Genomic DNA, 20,181 nt, shown 5'->3' on the forward strand with positions numbered 1-20,181 from the left:
GCATCTATATCAACAAAAGGGACTACATAAGGATAACTTGAGAATCTCATTATAAAGATCCATTTCACTCATAAAGAGAAAATATTCAAGGACGAAAACAACCATGTTAGATCCTACCACATTTGTGTGTGTCACCTTCTGAAAAGACTGTATTAATAGATTATCATTAGTCATTCAAAGTGTGGGTATTCAAAAATTCCTTTTTGGACACCACATTTTTGGAAGAGTATGTTTTTAAAATTAGAAAGATAAATTATATGAGGCTTCGAGTTTGGGTACCATGTCTCCCCTCCAGTTGCAAAATCACAAAACAGCCCCTATTTAATCCCATGTGACAAATATAATGAACTGATAATAAAAAAATAAATTAATTTTAACAAAAAAAACAGGTTTTATCTTAGGAAATTTAAATTATATTTGAATTTGGAAAATATTTACATATTAGTATGCCTGATTTTAGTTAACATATATGTCCAAAGGTCAAATATGGAATTGAAGGGTGATTGCGGAAACATCACTCATTAATCAGGAATGTTTTGAATGAGTGACGTGTAATTTGAGATAGTTCACAATGGGACAATGATAAATCCACATGCACTAAGCAAAGCTAGTAAAAGTCTGACACATGTTCATGTAATGCACAGCTGATAGTTAAAACTGTTACAAAGAGAAGATGACTCACCAATAGGGGTTCAGCACATGGCAATTGCCCACTACACTAGCATTTAGGCCTATAAAAGGCAAGTCAAGGCAACCTAGAGGGGGAGGACTGGTTTATGGAGGAAGAACTACAGTTTTTAACAGAGCACAAGGTGACAAGATTCTCACCACCTTGGATATTTCTGACGCCACCTCTACTACCCTGACAAAGCTTAATCCACATCAACCCATTCAGCTCCAAAAACCATTCAGCACTACTTCATAGCAAAACCAACTTAATACCAGTAGCTAAAATCACTCCTAACCCATTCACCTCGGCCAAACTAGTCATCTTTTAAACCATCTCAACCCATCCAAACAAAACTCGAGCAGTTCAGCTAATTCCACCAGGCAGACAACATAATTCAAACAAATTCCAAGTAGTTCTTAGACAAATTAAACTAGCAACTCATTCCTCTTAATGTGACCTCCTCCAGAGAATTTTGCAAACCCAGATTCAGGCTAGCTAGAAAAGCTCCCAGATTTTCTTATCATTACATTTTCAACAATTAAAGATCAATACTGTCTATGGAAGGTGCTAGCCTGGAGGCAAAAGGTAAATAGGAGGAGGTGTAGGATCCATGGTTCCCTTGACTTTTCAATGAGAAAGATGTCTGAAGTACCAACAAGATAAGGGAATCAGAACCTAGGTTTTCTCTATTACCATTGAGAAATTGTTCAATTCAAGAACCACATGCTTGGACGTTCCAGCAAATTCAGTGGTGTTGAATAAGAAGGCTTAGGAGATCAAGGACTCACGGATTAAGCCTATTGCTAGAAGCACAAACAAATAAGCTTGATATTAAATATTCATACTTAGCAATGACACTTCCGAAACAAAACAACTTTTAGAATCACCATTTTCTATCCATAGATCATGACTTGGAATAACAGGAGTTTCCACAAGTTTGTATCCAGGTAGATCAACTTCTTGCAAGAAGTTTCATATTTTCTTTGAGATAAAAATATTCCTAAAGAGTTACAGACAATTCTACTCAAAGCATAAACTTCAAAATCTTTAATATCAACTTTGATTTCTAAATTTTTGTAATCCCTTACATATCACTTGATGATAAAAGAATGTCATCAACATAAAATACTAAAATCAGGTGATCCATAGGACAAAAAATTGAATGATCTATTTCAAAGTTTGAAATGTCATTTTAAATAGAGGCTTTTATGTCTTACTAGAATGAGATGTGTCAGTAGTGTCAATGTTAAGCAAGAACCCTAATCCGAGAAGGAGAATAAGATATATGAGGAAAACAAGGTAGAGAGTGTTGGAATGTATACTAAAAGCCTAGTTTTTTGTATAAACATTTATTTAGAAATAAGAATCACATTGGTCAAATGTCTACATTTATATGCTAAGTGTAGTTGTTCAATTAATTTATATTGTAGATAACATGGTGTGTGGTGTCATACACAGAAGATCATGTTATCAGTTCCTTATAAATTATAAATAGTAGTTCACAACCAAAATGAAATTGGACAAACCATTGGAGTGGTTGTAATGTAATTAGGTAGTAATTTATCTTGACTAATAAATTACACTAGTACACTATGAGTGTATTGAGTAGGACCATTTGAGGTAGTATCTTTTTATACTGACTATATAAAAGAACAATACCTCTGTTATTATAGAAGTGTGTACTCTTAATCATGATATAATAACAAGCACGTATACTTAAAATTTATTTCTTTGATTTATCAAAGGGTGCGATTTAGGTCGTTAAATCAATAGGCCCGATAAGTTGGGAAATGATATTATTTATATGGTGTGTTGTTGATTATAGAATGAAACTGTGTCCTAGTAATTTAGGTTGATGATGCCCCCTTGAGGAACTCATAAGGATTGTCATGTAAACCCTGCAGGTGGACCTAGTCCAGTATGACAATGAAGTTGAGTGGTACTACTCTTGGATCTAGATATTAATTAAGTGAGTTATCAGTAACTCATTTAATTAGTGGGCATTCAATATCTTAAACACAGGGAGACTAACACACTCATGATAAGAAGGAGCCCATATAGTAATATGGGATTGGTGTCGTAGTGCAATAATAACTCTTTAGTGGAATGAGATATTATTGATGAACTCGAGTTGGGTGTTCGGGGCGAACACAGGAAGCTCAAGTTCATCGGGAGACCAAAACCAATTCCTCCTCGCAGTCCCTATCGTAACCTCTTATTTATAAAGTCTTATACCCACCTAAACCCAACTCCTTACCCACCTTAAGGTGGTCGGCCAAGCCTAGCTTGGCGCCCAAGCTAGGGCCGGCCAAACCAAGGCTAGATGGGTCAAGTGGTGGTCGGTCCTAGCTTGGAACCCAAGCTTAGGTGGCCGACCACAATAAAATTAAAAGGGAATTTTAATTTTAAAATCTTTCCTTATGTGAAAGCCATGATTTTAAAAGAGAGTTTTAAATTAAATATTTTCTTTTATAGTTTCTACAAAGGATTAAGAGAAAGGTTTGATATCTTTCCTTATTTGTAGTTAAAAGGAAGATTTTAATTTTGGAGAAAACTTTCCTTTTTGTAATCATCCACATGTTTTAATAGAGAGATTTTAATTTATAAAAGTTTCCTTTTATAACCAACCATGAAGGGAATTTTTAAAAGAGAATTTTTTTTTTTTTAAATTTCCGAAAACAAATTAGGAAGTTTTAATTTTGTGTTTAAAACTTTCCTTATTTGGAGGTCTTGTAGGGGTCGGTCATTAAAAGAATAAAAGAAAATTTTAATTAAATTTTCCTTTTGTTCATTGGCAAGGAAAAATAAGGAAGTTTTAATTATGTTTAAAATTTTCCTTATTTGCCAAGACCAAGGAATATAAAAGAGAGGGTAGAGGTGCCTCACCTCATAACAACACATCTATTATTCCTCTCTTCTCTTCCTTGGTGGTGGTCGACCCTTATCCCTTTTCTTCCTCCTATTCTTCTTCCTTGGTGGCTGGCGGTTCTTCATCTCTAGGAGTTGTTGGTGGCCGGATCTTGCTAGAGGAAGAAGGAGAGATAGGAGGCTTTGTTTCTTAGCGTCCCTTGGAGCTTGGTTGGTGGCCGAAGTTCTTCATCTCAAGGAGGTTGTTAGTGGCCGAAACTTGCAAGGAGAAGAAGGAAACTTGGGTGGATTCTCGTCTTGGTAGATCGTCGCCCACACGACGTCCGAGATAAGAAGAGGAATACGACAGAAGATCGTGAGGTCTATAAGCAACAAAAGGTATAACTAGTTATTAGTTTCCGCATCATAACTAGTTCATCTTTTGTATGGATTTTGAAATACCAAACACAAGAGGCTAACGATTCTAGGTTTCGGATTTATGATTCGAATTTGTATTCTTTTGTTTTTCGATCTTGTGATTCGATTGTTCTTATTGGTTAAACCTAGGGTTACTATAAGGAGATTAAATATTGAATTTCGTTGAAAGACTTTGTCTATGAAGTGGTGGATGCTCCCATAACCAAGAAGGCCTAGTGCCTCGCCATGTTTAACCTGGAAGTCGATCTCTAAAATAAATATTTAATCGAATTTGTAACATGGGTGGATTTGAATCAATAATGTTAAGCATCGTTTGCGATCCAAGTCTAAACCACTAAGAATAGATAAGTTGAATTTGGAATCAATAATGTTAAGTTCTGTTTGCGATTCCAAATTTAATTTCTAAAGAACACAATAGGTTGTTAGGGAAGGTTCGGGACTTGTACAAAATTTTTGTACAGGAACAGTACGATATTCCGAGTAGCAACCAACAGAGAGGAGGAGAATGAGATGGAGGAGAACATGCATACCTCACCAAGCATCAAGAAAAAGTTGTAAAGCTTTGGCATCATCAGGAAACTGAGCAAGATCATCTCAAGAAGGCTTCAAAGCCTCATTATCGTAGCAAAGACAAAACGAACAAAAGAGGATGTCACTAACCTCATTGTGCATCAAGAGGCCTCATAAAGCCTTGCCATTGTTGGAGTAGGACGTCATGTACCTCAGGGCACATTGGGAAGGAGTTGTGAAGCTTCAACAAAGCCTTGGGAAGAAACTCATTAAATGTTAGTGTTGTCAGAAGAAGGCGTTGAGTACTTGCTACACGTTGGCAAGGTCTCACATAGCCTCGTGTGTTGTTGTATCTTCAATTAGTGCAGCAATGTTGGTGCCACGGTATCAATTTGTTTCATGTGTCGGCTCTCATGTGGAATGAAATGTTTCACCCATGCTAGCTTGCATGGAAAGAAATTGCAATCTATGATCTATTTCACTACACTTAAGACTGAGTTCTTAGCAAAACTTATCACACCTCCATGGACTTTGATTGAAACTATAGATATCTTTTGAGTGTACATATCCCAGTATCCTCCTAAGCAAAATAATGTGGAGATTACTTAATAACAAGAACTCTTAATAAATTGCTACAGAAAGCATTTTTTGCCTCTATCTAAAATACTATTGATTTCAATTTATTATTAGGGCAAAAAGATCCTAAACTGATTTCGATAAGCAATGCCCTGAAGTAATCCACACCATATATTTGAGTGCATCCTTTTGTTGGTCAATCTTACCTTATATATAGTGATTGGGCCATAAAGAAGACATTTAATTGTAAACACTGATTCAAAAAAAAATAACTAATTGCACTCCACAAGGTGGAAGAACAAGTTCTCATATTCCTTGTGATTATATGGCTTAGAACTCCTTGATTGTTGTTTGTTTCTGGTAGGAATCTCCAAGTGCAACTTGGGGATCCTCATAGTTTACAAAGACAAGATAAACCCATGAAAGGATGGGCTTAACCTTTTAGACCCAAAATTGATAATATGGTGCATAGTGGAAGCTATCTTCCGTGGGAACAATAGGTAAGTCAATGTCACATGGAGGAAGAAGTATTGACATTAGAGGATAGTCTATGAAATTTGACAATGACATAGAATTGTCAAAAAGTGATGTAGGATAATAGGACATACATCCTTTTCACGTGTGAGAGTACTCAAACAAGATATAGTGATTGGTTTGGGAGTTGGGACTAAGTTTGTCATATTCAAGTCTAAGAACATGAGAAAAGTATAGACAACCAAAACTCTAAATGGCAAGGAAAAATTGATTTGTGAAGATAATATAAGAATGGAGTATTACCATAAATACAAAAGAAAAAATGTGAAAGATAGCATGAGGTGAGAACACATTTCCATATTATTGTTTAGTGTATGCACGCATATGAAACATCATAGTATGTGTGTGTGCAAAATGACTGGTTTTTGCATTAGGCAACACAATTCTGCTCAAAGGTAAAAGAATAGGTATTTTGTTGGATGATATTTCTGAAGTAATGAAACAAGCAAAGACAAACTTTATGGGCTTAAGCGCTTATCAATGCGTAGAATTTTGATAAAACTAGGCGATTGGGTCTTTATTTGAGAACTAAAATTTTTAAATGCATCAATGACTTATAAACAAATTTTCAATAATTAACATATGTTCTAGAAGAATAGTTATCGATAAAGGTTATAAAATGATCAAAACATGCATAGTTTTTTATAAGGATTGGGGCTCAAATACTAGAGTGAACTAGCTTAAGTGGAGAAGAATTATAGTTATAACTAGTAGACGGAAACAACTTATAATGATTCTAGCTAAGTTTGCATCCATCACACTAGAACTTGGTCAATGATGAAGTGACAAACTCCTAAAATGGCAATGACACAGATAAGGAGTGATACTAGTGGTAGTAAGAGCACTAGAGAAAGGTTGAATGCCTAGGTAGTAAACTCTATTAGATTAATGACCACTGTCACTTGTTGTCTTCATTTGCACAGATCCTCAAATATACAATGTGTAGAAGACAAAAAAAATAAGCACAACTTTATCTTAGATCAATTTGAGTGTCTGCAAAGAACTTTGTCCTTTGATAGGAATGTAAGAGCCTTGGATTTTGTCATGGGAGTAATACCAAAAATGAAGGTAGAAACAGTCAAATGCTTGAAATTATTCATATTTGAATGAATTGATAGCAACTATCCTGGACATTGAGAAGAGTAAAAGGATTATGATGTGGAACTAGTTTACATAGTGACCTATCATGGTCCAAGCAATGATTAAATGGGTTGTTGATGTGACAACAATGAACACATGTAGGGTTTGAGTTATATCTATGTCCCCGACTGCATCCTCAAACTCCACGTCATTGTCAAATAGCATGAGCTACAAGTTCAAATGGAGACGAGGAGCTCAGGAGGTGACAATTGAAAGAGCATGGGTAACATAAAGAACTTAATAAGACAAGTGTGAGTGGACAACACTAAAGGAATTGTAAGGCAAAAGAAAATTGATTAATTGAAATATTTCTTGTTGACTCTGTATAATTGTGAGATCCTTGGAGGTTGTATATAGCAAATTCACCCAACTTCTCACAAAGCAATGACGTAATCATGAACTAAATGATAATCATGTTTTATATTAAAAATATTTGTGTAAACCCAATATTATTGTCTTGAAAACCAGTACATTCAATACTTACTCAGGTCACTCAAGTTGGATAAGTATTGACAATGGTAAGTTTAAATAAGCAACACCCTAAGGGACATAAAAAACATTTTACGAGTCAAGATCTAAGATTGAGATCTTCAATTCAAATATGACGAAAGGAGGTGAAGAAGGGAGGGGGTTGTCTATTGTGGTTGTAGTAAGAAATTGTTGGTTGATAGCTGAGGCTAGAGAAGGGGAGGTTGAATAGCATACTGCTTGTTTGTCTATAGTTATGATTAGTACCTAGCCAAAAGAAGCAATATACAAAAATAAAGCACAAACAAGATAAAGATCAAGGTTAAGATGGAAACCTTTATGTGGGTTGGATCCATCGCTTCTACTCCACTATCTATGACTCTTCAAAGAGTCACTCTTAGAAAATCATTAAAAAAAAATTTCTTCTTGGACACCTTCTGAAGGTGAAGATACTTCTTATAATTTCCTCTTACAAAAGAACACTTGGCACAAAGAATAAAAACAAAAATAGACCAAGTAAAATCACAAGATTGGTGAGACAATAACAAGAGTATAAACACTTTTCAATAGATTTTGTATTGTTCCTTTGTCCCATATTTATAGGCTATTAACCAACCTTCATTTATTCTCCCAGCATGAATACAATGAACTGCTTCAAGCTTCTAGTTGATCATCATGATCATACCAACTTTAATGGTAGCTCCAGTCAACAAAGTCTGCCATCAGTCCCATCTTATTGAAACTTTTAGACCAGAAATTGTTGTACCAGAGTCTAGCAAGAACAATCGACTAATGGCGACTGATGACAAATTAAGTTGGCTCTTCTAACACCAGCACTAGTAGACTGAGTAATTGACTTCTTCCAAATATATATGACCGGAAATATTTTGTTGCCTTTTCAATTTACTTAAGTCGATTGACCAAACAATTCAAGTCTCAATATACTAAAAGCTAAATTCAAGTCTTCGAGACTTTACGTGCCAAGAAGCGTTACTTTCAAGTCTTTCTGCCAAGCATCCAATTAAGCCTAACTTGCAAGAACTTCAATTGTCAAATATTGGGTCACCCTTAACCTGTGGTAATTCATTGCACCTATAATACTAACATAAGTTTTTGCCTAAATATCAAAACTTCATGCTTAAGGGCGTGATTGCATAAAAAACAAAAAACTAGAATTTTGCAATAATAAGGTTAGAGGTGACAAAAGATGACACAATCTATTTACACAACAATATCCAACCACCGACCCATAATTTTGTACATTGGATTTGAGGTAATCATGTTTGTGTTACAAACGGATTGACCCACAAATAAATGGGTTAAGTCAGGTCGAAGAACCCGTTTATAAATATATTAATATTTAATTAGTTATTCCACAAAGAGGTGTTGGCTATAGGATCCCCCTATTATATCCTAATTATATTTAATAAATTTTATCATCTTTTATCATTACTAACCAAGTCTTGTTTAGTTTCTCTCTTCCTCAATTAATGTGTATTTGGCACAAACTCACATCACCAATTAGTACATTTATTGGTTGCTTAAGTATATGCACATATCATCTTAAACACATCTCTCAAAATTCCTCAGTGCAACCCTAAGTTTCTCTCGAATGTTCTCATTTTTATCCTGTGCATCCTCGTATGTCCCCACATTCATTTTACCATCCTCATCTATGTGACTCTCATCTTCTGCTTGCGTGCCCGATCCATAGCCCAACATCCAGCTCCATACAACATAGCAAGTCTAACCGTTATTTTATAAAATTTCCTTTTTATGCTTTAGAGATACCTTACAATCACAAAGAAAAAAACATATATACTAAACGTAAGATGATTGTAGACATCTAAGATATAGTTTGCAGGCAAAATGAGAATAGATCTTTATACAGGGATTAAGCTTAGGAGCACATAACTTATACTACTTGTACATATCTACCTGTTTGTATCAGAAAAACTTACAGAATTTAGATGGAGTCTCTTATCAAGAGATCGCCTCATTATCATCTGTTCCAAAATATCTATCTCCAAATTCGCCCATTCCAGGGATGACGCGAAATTCTTCATTCAAACCGAACTCTATCTCAGATGTTACTATCTTGATTCTTGGGAATCTTTTGCAAACAACATGCACTCCTTGAGGAGCCTAATCACAGATAGAGAAGGTAGATATTAAGTTGTAACACATGCAGCTGAACCAGGAAAAATCATTTAGTCGGAATAAATAAAAGGTAGTTTGCTCAGATCATAGATCACAGTGCAACCATATTCTGTTTGAGTGATTCATTTACAAAAGGATTCGACTTACTGAAATGAGATTGAGAAATATTATATTGCTTTCTTGTACCCCTTTTTGCAAGAGCAAGGAAATAGCTTGAACAGCCGAGTTGCCTGTAATGGTAAAGAATATGTAATTAAGAGATTCAGCTGAAGAGAAAGTAAGTAGATACTTCTAGGTCAGAACATATACAATTCAATAAACATCTGGAAAATTTTGGGATGACAATACAGCTCATAGAAAACAAAACGACACAGTTTAGCTATCAGAGTGAAATCAGAAGATGAAACACAGATGCCTTGAATTAACAGTCTTTCGGATACATCTAGCATCTACTAAGAAATTTCCAAGTTGGGGACATAAAATAAGCATTCCACTGCAATTCACTAAAAGAAAATGTTTCCTTTTGTCAAACCAACCTGTGCCTAGTATAGGATCCAAAAGTAATACATTTCTATCAGCAATGTCCATCGGGAGATTGTGATAAACTAACTGGAGAATGACACATTGTTAGAGCAACAGTCAGAACATATTTGAGCATATTCATGATAAGTATTTGTCAAACCTGTTGGCCATTATCACCTTCCCTATGTATAAGGATCTTCCCAATCTTGATGCTTTTACAACATGCCCGCAGAGCATTCTCCATGCTTTCGCCACTATTACAAAATCCAATCAACTTAACTTTCAGAACTCAGACAAGTCACAGAGATGCAATGAACATGGAGAAAAGGGTTTCCAAGATAACAAATTCTAGAATATTAAGCAAAATGAAAGTGTCAGGGATTCACTGAATATTCCTTTTTAAGTAAGGGAGTTGAAGACTGTTATTATGTGTCGAAATATTATTATGCCTAATAGGAGATTACAGAGTTATTTGGTAGATGCATTAACTAACTAGTATTCATGCTGATTTTGAGAGATTTGATCCAATTTAGGAAAGTGTTAAATTGATCATTTAAGGGCTTTACTAGGTGGATTTTATTCTGGAAATGCTTGAGCCCAAATCAAATTCAATTCAGGCTCGATTTGGCTGAATTTTGGCTGAACTAGAATTTAACTGATTTAGTTCAAGTTGTTTAAAGTAGATCAGTCTAGTTGTCCCCCTCAGTCACAGCGGCCAGCTAGAGTCACTCACCCCAATGCTGTTGTTCACCTAGTCACTGCCTGTCATCAGCCACCATGCAATTGTGTCTCTGCTACAGCAGTCATAATTGCAATAATGCCATTGTCATCATAGTTGCAGCTGTACACAACCGTGCCTCCGATGTTTGCCATCACCATAGTGCAGCCAGCTGCTCCAACTACATTGTGTGCAGCAGCAGCAGAACCAGTTTGCTTTTACCCCTTGTTTGAGCACTTTAGCTTCCCCCTTCACTCAGATAGTGAAGGGAAGCAGCCCCCTTTTCCTCTTTGTGCAGTAATCAAATGACAGAAGCCCCTTAGTCCTCTCTTCTTGAAGCATAAGCAGCAATCTTGCTTTTCCTTGTGCGGTGATCATGCAAGTTTAGCGTGTTGCTGAAATTTTGGGAACTTTCCGTCATTTTGTATAATTAGATATACTTCTGAAAATTTGGGGATTCTTTCGCTTCGTATTATGTTTTCTTGTGGACCATTTGTAGCAGCAAGGAGTTCTTCCTCTGCATAGATGCATTTAGTGTTTTATTGATGAATCACAATATAGATACTCCTTCCCTATGAAACTGTAAGAGGAGTAGTGGTGGATTGGACAAGTAAGATCATGGACTGAAATGTCATTCCGTGCCGGGCGGCACACCTGGCCAAAATCGGCACCTTAAGATTCCCCGTCTCAATGCGTCGCAGGTGGCGCCAGAGGAGTCGCAGGACGCCTCCGGCGGCACCGGAAGCGTCGCCGAAGGCGCCAGAAATGTCCCACGACGCCTTTGGTGCCAAAGGCGTTGCACTCCCGCGACGGTGCCGAAGGCGTCGCGTTTAAAAATTCTAAAAAAACTTTAAAAATTCTAAAAAAAAATTCTTTAAAAATTCTAATAAATTAAATTTATATTCTGATAATTTTTTTTATTATGTTATATATTTTTTTACTATTTTACTGTTTAATTGATATTTTTTTACTATTTAAAATTTATATTATTTATCTAAGCAGAATGTTGCAAGAATCAATGTTTCCTTTCCATTTGATTCACGTCACTCCTTTTAGTATTAGTAAGGTAATATATTATGATATATCAATTTTAATTCAAGTTATTGATAGATTAATTTTCTTTAAAGAAAACTATATTTAATTATTTTTTATAACCATATTACATTGTCCAATAATTAAGAATTTATATAAAATCAATATACAGTTTATTTTTAAATTATACACCATAAAACATATTTATCAAATAATTACTATATATAAATAAAAAAAATAGCGAAATCGTATCTGCATGACACCATATAATACCGAAACTGTATCGTTCTGGTCTGAGACAAAAACCTCGGCACAGGTCAAGATTTTAAACCTTGAGTAAGATATCATAAAATTTCACGTGTAGATTATCAACTAGAAAGATACTTGATGTATAAGTTTGGATAGGAAGTATGCTAGTGTGATGATGGTGGTTTTTGAGAGGATGTTACTCAGGCTAAAAAGAAGACAACTTGTGATAAGTAGCGGCCATTGAGAGTGGAGAGTTGAGAATAGAGTGATAATAAGTAGGGGGTACTAAGAGTGAAGAGTTGAGATGGAGGATATGTGTTGTATGAGGTTATGAGATTTTTCTAGTGTGAAGGTTGTAGCATGGGTGTTAAGCCGTGAGGGTGGATTGAGTTGGTTATAAGATAAGTGAGGTTAGGGTGAATTCAATGGGTTGATTTTTATAAGAAATGTTCAATATTATCCTGCAACCTCTTTGCCTGTTTTGCTCGAATTTCCTAGTTGATGTTTAGTGAATTCCTTGTACATACACAATATAAGTTGATATAAATGAGGAATGTTTATGCTAATATATAAGTTGGTTAACTTAATGTTTTACATGCTATATTTTTGTTGTGATATTCATATGCACACATGATAGTTTGATTATTTTATTATACACCATTAGTTTTATATTACAGTTGATTTTAATGTTCATTGAAGACAACAAATTAGGTAGATCCTTTACCCTATATAAGGGTTTGATGAACATTACACATAATATAGCATAACACTAGCAGACTACATTGGATGTTGAATCACTTGTTGTAAATGTATTGCTTACAAGTGTTATATGGTGGATGAAGACTTTTATAATGGTCAAGACTTTTGGCTTAATAGATAACGTGGAGCATTAGTAGTTATGTATATTGATTTCTCTTCTCAACCATTCATTGACTACAACAGCAAGGATGAGCTCAAGATGCTTTTGGTTGTCACATCCATGTAGAGAGTGCCTACTCCTTATTGCAGTATAGCTGAGTGCGAGTAACACTCATTAGTAGATCCAAACTATGGTTGATTGATTGCAATATTTTAGCAAATATCAGTTGGATGATTTTATTGAAAGTGGCACTTATGCAAACAATACGATATTTTCATGTGGAGTTTATTATTTTATTAGCAATTGACCAAAGGGCACATTTAAAGTTGTGAAATTCCCAAAAGATGTCCTTAACTTTCAGATTTCTCAAAAGGTGCTTGTTTTCCATTTTACCCCTCTCGTCAACCACTGTGGTACTGCATTTAAAGAGTAACACCATTGTGCTACTGGATTTCAAAGAACAACACCATTGTGGTAATAAATTTCAAAGATTAGCATCCCTATGGTATTGATTTTCAAAATACAGCACCACAGTGGTGCTGGTTTTAAGGTCTATGCAACACCAAAGTGGTGTTGTGCTTTGAAATCCAACACGACAGTGATGTTGTTCTTTGAATGTTGTATCACAGTGGTTGATGGAATCAGTAAAATGGGAAAAAGTGCTCCCTTTGAAAAATCTGAAAGTTAGGTGCGCCTTTTGGGAATTCAGCAACTTTAAGTGCACCCTTTGGTAAATTATCATACTTTGCCTTATGCATTCATTTATGCTTTCACTAATTAATCTGACCCCTTTCTCTTGCTATTCTAGGGTGACAGACAAAGGTACCTAGTCCCTTGGTTAGTTGGAATCAAATTCACTAGGACTATTATGGCAAACTTTGCTTTTGTGACATTTGGGATTTTGCTTGCAGTTCTTTCATCTTATTTTTCTGTGTCAAAGAACTTGATGCTTATATTTTGTGGGACTTATGGTTTCATTTAACTGATGTTTTGGAGTACATGAAAAAACTTTCATGTGTTTTGCAGTTTAAAGTTTGCATAATTACTTTTTGTATTGTGGTTGCATAATTATTGCAAGCTACATATTTTAGTTGTATGGATGATTCTGTTCATCATTGTCATGAGCTTCATATCATGTCTTTGGTCATGGAGACTCACTTGGTGTGTGACAATTGCTGCAGTGTACTATGAACATGCCAAAAAAAAGTAGAAGAATCAGTATGTGATTATAAAAAATCAAGTTTGGCATAGGCAATCTTTTTCAATTTCTTCATCAGTAAAAGATAATTTGATATCTGTTAGTGCAATCGACCTAGAATTGATTGGGTACGATCATTGTTTTGATGTGTGTGTCAAAGAGTTTAAGTTAGGTTTTATATTGGTTTTAATATATATATTTAAGTCATGCAGGACTTGGTGAAACACACAAATTTGGAAAGTCTCATCTTATGGCTCAGGTCCTTGAAGATTGGTGAAGGATGGTGCATCCGAGGAACCGCGGACAAGGAGCAACGGAGTGAAGCCGAGGGAAGAGGACTTCAAGGCAACGTGAAGGATGACACGAAGAAGAGCTGCAGGCTTGAGTGCATCTGAGGGACGAAGGCTGAGGAGGAAGGCTTCAAGGGCAACTCCGGAGAGGATGAGTGGGAGTGTGTAATTAGGACCAGTCGACTGATGATTATGACAGTCGACTGGTCCAGTCAACTAGTCCAGTCAACTGATCAGTCAACTGGGAGCGAACAGAGATATTCTGTTCACTCAGCCCACGACTACCAATCGACTGGTACTTTTACCAGTCAACTGGTATAATCCCCGCATATTTGGTGGAATAGTAGCCGTTACATGCTACCAGTCGGCTGATGGATTCATCAGTCGACTGGTGTCGGGGTTTTCAACAACATGTATATAAGGCTTGAGAGCTTGGAGAGAACATATTATCCGATACAAAAAATACTGTTAAGCTCTCCAAGTGATCTCTAAGTCTCTAGACTCTCAATCTCTTCTTCCTAAGCTCATCTTTAATCTTGTGAGAGGAAAAGATCATCTTGTAAAGGTTCTCCACCTTCGTTCTTGGATCGAAAAGGAGAAGATCATAGTGAAGCTTGATTGGGTGTGTGCGCGCCTTGGATTAGTCACCTCAAGGAGGTGGAGACCAAGTAAATCGAGGAGTTAGCCTTGCCTTTTTATTGCTTTTCTATTTTATTACTTTTTGTGCTTCCGCTAACAAATTGAAGAAAGGCTATTCCCCCCCCCCTAGCCGTACACAAAGGTCCTATCAATATCTTCATCATAAAATCTTCACAAGTTTGGTTCACTGAATTTTCCTTAGAGAGTAAGGAGCTAAAGATTGTTCCTAGTACTATTAGCACGAAGTAGAAAAAACTATATGGTATACATAAAAACAAATCAAGTTTGTTTAGGCAATCTTTTTCCAAATTCTTCAACAAGACAATTTGATATCTTCATCATAAATTCTTCAGAAGTTTGTCATTTTGTTCGTTGATCCTACAATTTATTTTGAGAAAGAGAAGTGATACCTTCTGATGATGGAAATGCCACATAATCTTTTACAGAACTCTACGCCGGTATAAACAGACCCTGTAGATTGCAAAGTTGTAGAAATGCATCATGCAATTTATGGCAAAAGAAAGAAATTTAAAAATGGCAAAGAAAAAAAAAACTATTTATTTTTTTAGTGTCTATATAGAACATATATTTAGCAACATTATTGTAGTTTAGGAATATAGGGCATAGTAGTTATAGAACATAACCAAGGATAGTAGATCTTGCAAATGATGAATCATTACTATAAAATACATTTTGGTAGATGATGGCTATTAAAGATGATGCTTTTAGTAGATGATGATGCTATTGTGGATCAAACCTATGGCCATGTCAACAAGTATGAGTGTTCGATGCAACACAATCTAGCTACCTTAGATACTCGTGCACTGCTTGGAGGTATAAAGGCACCACTCTCTAGAGCAGAATGAGTGTAAGAATTCAAACTTAGAAGATAGATCGAACAACAACACACGTCAATTTGTGATTAATAGCTAGTGGACATTACACTGACAGTGGTGTAATTCCTTTAGCAGATATGGAATTCTTAGAGTGAGTTGTTGCACTGTGCATTTTGTGCAGTGTGTTGATGTATGGTATTCACGACAGATGATCATTGCAAGTTTACCTAGTTTCTCTTAATCATTGGCATTGATGATCATGATGTATTATTGGTACACTAAGCCTGAATTTTATACCTATATTCATGTTGTTCTTTATGTCTATTTTGCACATTTTATGCTCATGTTCCTTATGTTGCCTCCATCTTCAAGTTGTTTATTGAGTGGCTTATGCTGGATTCTCATGGCCAAACGTTGCTTCTCAATGGAGGTATATTTCTGGCTCTTACATTGTTCAATATCACATTAACCAAGCTTCAGTTTGGCAAATCAACCTTATGCAAGATGTGACAAGTGCTCACACTATCTAATGCTCATCTATTATTTTACCGAACACTTGTACTCTTACTCCGTTGATTCAGGTCTTGAACATACATTTTCAATAGATCTATATCTAAAGAAAGAGCTTCTTCAACTGATTCTGTCCTTTAGATCCTAAGTTCTCATTTCATCAACCACCCAATTCCAATTTTGGTTCTCTTTCCAACACAATTGTTTTTAATCAAGTCTCACAGTTACTACTCATCAAGTCTTCTTTGCTTAGTAATGAAGAGTTGCCTTCAATTCAAGATGCCACATTCTTTGGTCTTCCATCTTACAATCTTACAAAAGTTCCAACTCTTTCAAATTTCATGATTATCACCACAAAAAGTTGGATGTGAAGAACTTAAACAGCTACAAATTAAAGAATGGTTACAAATCAAGGGCCACTAGAACACTAAAGAATAAGTGAGATAGAGCCTCTTCAAGGGCAACTAGAACACTTAGGATGAGGTTCAAAATTTGAGATGTGTCGGCCTTTCAATGTTACTCAAATATGGTATTTTTGATACTGTACTAACATTTGGCATATGATGTTGGTGGCAAATTGGAAGTGTAAGGAGGAAGGAGAAAAAGAAAAAGAAGAATAAGAAAAGATAGCTACATGCCTAACTTCAGACTTCACATCTTGTTTAAAATGCTATAATTTTGACAATGTGTCTTATAGGCATAAGATTAAAAAAAAAAGTTCAATTCAATTTTAAACATGTTTTTTTAGCTAGCACTAGGTATCTGACCCTCAGGCCGACTAATCTTGGGGATAATCGATCCGGACCCACGGAAATTTTCCACCGACCATTAAGGTAAATTTAGAAGTGTTTGCAACATGCTGTACAACCCAACATCCTAGGTTTGTCATCCCACTGGAGAAAAATGTTCTGCAGTGCACCGTAGTTGAGAATCGAACCGTGGGTGCTTGGAGACTACATGATCGCCCTACCGTTGCACCATAGCTCAAGGGCGCTTTAAACATGTTGTAACATGTCAAGGTTGTTAAATGTCGACATAATATGCTATTTATTGATATTCATTGAAAAGATTAACACAACAACATATGATAGATTCATATGTTCAGTAGTATTAAGTTTCAAGAATTTATCGGAACAATATTTTGACCATGTCACCTAGGATGGTATGAGATTTCAAATCATATTTCGAATAAATGAGATAGAGCCTCTTCAAGAAAGGGTTGATGCTCAATTTTTAGCCCTCCTTTGATATGCTATTGATCCTAATCTTATGAACATCATTCAACGTTCCTTCTCATGGTTACAAGAAGAAGATCTCTACACCAATCATATCTCTAATGTTTATGAAGTGATTGGATATACCTAGTTGTGCCCATTTAACACAAAGAACTACTTCCATTGAAGAATTTCAGAGCATTCACTATAGAATTAAAAGACTTGCTTTAGGTCTCATTGGACGTTTGAGTTATGTGTGATCGCATTGACAAGCTATTCACCAACATATTTCTTCAAAGTGTGTGCCCTCAACTTGAATTAGTGAAGATTCAAATTTTTGAGGAGCATTCATCACCTCATTCTGAAAATTACATGAGTTTGTTACATGCTTTTACCTGTACCCTCTAAACCTATGTTGGATCACTCTGTTTTTATGGTTCAACAATAGTCAAAGGGTTTCATGGAGGTGGAGAAGGTCATCAATGAGAAAGTGGAGATTGTGGAGAGGGACAAGGAAGACCCAAGTACCCCTATTGAGGAAATTTTTTACATATGTCAATGAGTTACAAGGATTTTCATTGCCCCTCACCATAATATTGCTCATATGATTTAATATGAACCGCCTTCACAAGATGGACCCCTTGCCAATAAGAAAGCCATATCTAGCTCCACCATTATTGCCCATTAAGTACTCCTGTTTTCATCAACTTCAAGGTTCCAACAAATGCCTCCTATACAACTATTACTTTTGTGGCTTATGGTGATGATTCTACTACTTGACACACACCTCTGAATCATCTTCTTGGATCTTAGATTCAAGTAACATCACTTCCTTTCCTAACATTGAATCAATATCATATGCTGCCAATGCCAATGCCAATGCCAATGCCAATGCCAATGCCAATGCCAATGTCAATGCCAATAGATGTCTCCTAGTATTAAAAGGCATCAAGTAGGTTTCTGTTACACTTTTCTCCATGTTTTACATACTGAACCTTCCTTTCAATTTATTAATGCAATCATCTCACCGATCATTAAATTGTCCAATAACAATTTTTTATAACCAATAACATTTCTAGCAATGTTATTTCCATTTAGGATTTAGGATTTAGGATTTAGGATTCAGGATAAAAATTTGATTAGCAGGCATGAGTTTGAAGATTCTGCTAGTGTACTATGGCCCCTATAGTATGGTCAAATCATCTCCACCCAAATATATAGTCACTTGTAATGATTGAAATATCAATTCGTGTCGAGAGGCACGGACGGTTTTTACCATTCCGCCGCAGGGGGAGTGAAACCGGCACCATCTGTGCCGCCATTTTGAGTGCATCACGTGTGCATGTCGTGAGCAGGTGGGTCGGAGGCGTCCTAGGACGCTTCTAGCAGTACTGGAGGCGTTGCGGGAAGCTTTCAACAATGTCAGAGGTGTCGAGTAGACGGGTATGCACGATGTTGTGGGACACTTCCAGCACCACCAGAAGCGTCACATGGCGCCAGGTGTCACAGGGGCCAGTGGCATCACAGGGCACCAGAGGCATCAGAAGAAGATCTTGTTCAAAATTAATATTCTGGATTTAATTAATTCAAACAATTCCCAACTTAAGAGTGATATTTCAAAGAAATTTTCATAAATCCTAATTAAATAATTCCAATAAATATAAAAATATATTTTTAAATATTTTTAAAAAATAATAAATTTTATTAATTGATATTCTGAAATTATTTTTACTGTTTTGAATTTTATTTTTTTTAATTTAAAAATTCTAAAAAAAATTTAAAAAATTTAAAAAATTCTAATAAATCATATTTATATTATGATATTTTTTAAAAAATTTATTTTGTATTCCTTTACTATTTTAATGTTTAATTGATATTCTAATTATTTTTTTACTATTTTAAATATATATTATTTAAATTAATAAATAAATATTTATTTTATATAATTATTATGTATATAATACACATATTTGTATTAATTTATATAATTATGATTATTTAATATGGGCATTGGAGGAATATAGAATTGACTTAAGCAAAATATTACAAGAATCAATGCTTCCATCTAATCCACGTCACTCCTTTTAGTATTAATAAGGTAACATATTATGATATAGCAATTTTAATTTGAGTTATTAAAAGATCAATTTTCTTTAAAGAAAACTTTATTTAATTATTTTTTCTAACAATATTAAGTTGTTTAATAATGGAGAACTTATATAAAATCAATATACAACTTATTTTTAAATTATACACAATAAACATATTTATCTAATAGTTATTATACATAAATAGAAAACTATCGAAACTGTATCGGTATGGACGATACGACACCGAAAGGCATCGGCACGTACAATACAATATCGAAACCGTACGTTCGGTCTGGGACCAAAACCTTATGAGTCGAGATTTAAACCTTAGTCACTTGGATCATTCAAGTTCAAAAGATGATCCATTGTTTGAATATTCTTCGAAATCTGTGAATCATGTCAATTACATAAATATGTTTGATCCTCTTTCTTTGGAAGGATCCACAAAAATGCTTTTGCACTTTTTTCTTAATTGAATGACTTGATAAAATGACATTGCTTTTCTTAATTTACATGGGGAAATTAATTCTCATAGAAGTCTACAGTCTCCCTCTCCATATGCATATAGAGATTTAATTATGGAAGTAGAATATTACAAATGAACCCTAGATTTTATATATTTATGCATGGTCCTAATTAATATATAACACTCTCCCTCAAATCTCCCTTAAGTTGCTTCAG

General features: G+C 35.2%; 1 protein-coding gene across 1 annotated transcript in view; it reads right to left on the bottom strand.

Annotated features, from left to right (window-relative positions):
* Positions 1 to 9,001: 9,001 nt before the first annotated feature.
* The window catches only part of LOC122010395 (uridine kinase-like protein 3), a 58,981-nt gene continuing 47,801 nt past the window's right edge, over positions 9,002 to 20,181 (bottom strand). Inside the window, exons 11-15 of the mRNA XM_042566913.1 lie at positions 15,261 to 15,321; positions 10,026 to 10,119; positions 9,880 to 9,952; positions 9,491 to 9,573; positions 9,002 to 9,328 (exon numbers count right to left, since the gene is read on the bottom strand). Coding sequence (XP_042422847.1) covers positions 9,167 to 9,328; positions 9,491 to 9,573; positions 9,880 to 9,952; positions 10,026 to 10,119; positions 15,261 to 15,321 — 473 coding nt within the window. The 3' untranslated portion in view covers positions 9,002 to 9,166. The remainder of the gene's footprint in view (positions 9,329 to 9,490; positions 9,574 to 9,879; positions 9,953 to 10,025; positions 10,120 to 15,260; positions 15,322 to 20,181) is intronic.

The sequence above is a fragment of the Zingiber officinale genome, chromosome 8A (assembly GCF_018446385.1).
Source record: "Zingiber officinale cultivar Zhangliang chromosome 8A, Zo_v1.1, whole genome shotgun sequence".
Classification (NCBI taxonomy): domain Eukaryota; kingdom Viridiplantae; phylum Streptophyta; class Magnoliopsida; order Zingiberales; family Zingiberaceae; genus Zingiber; species Zingiber officinale.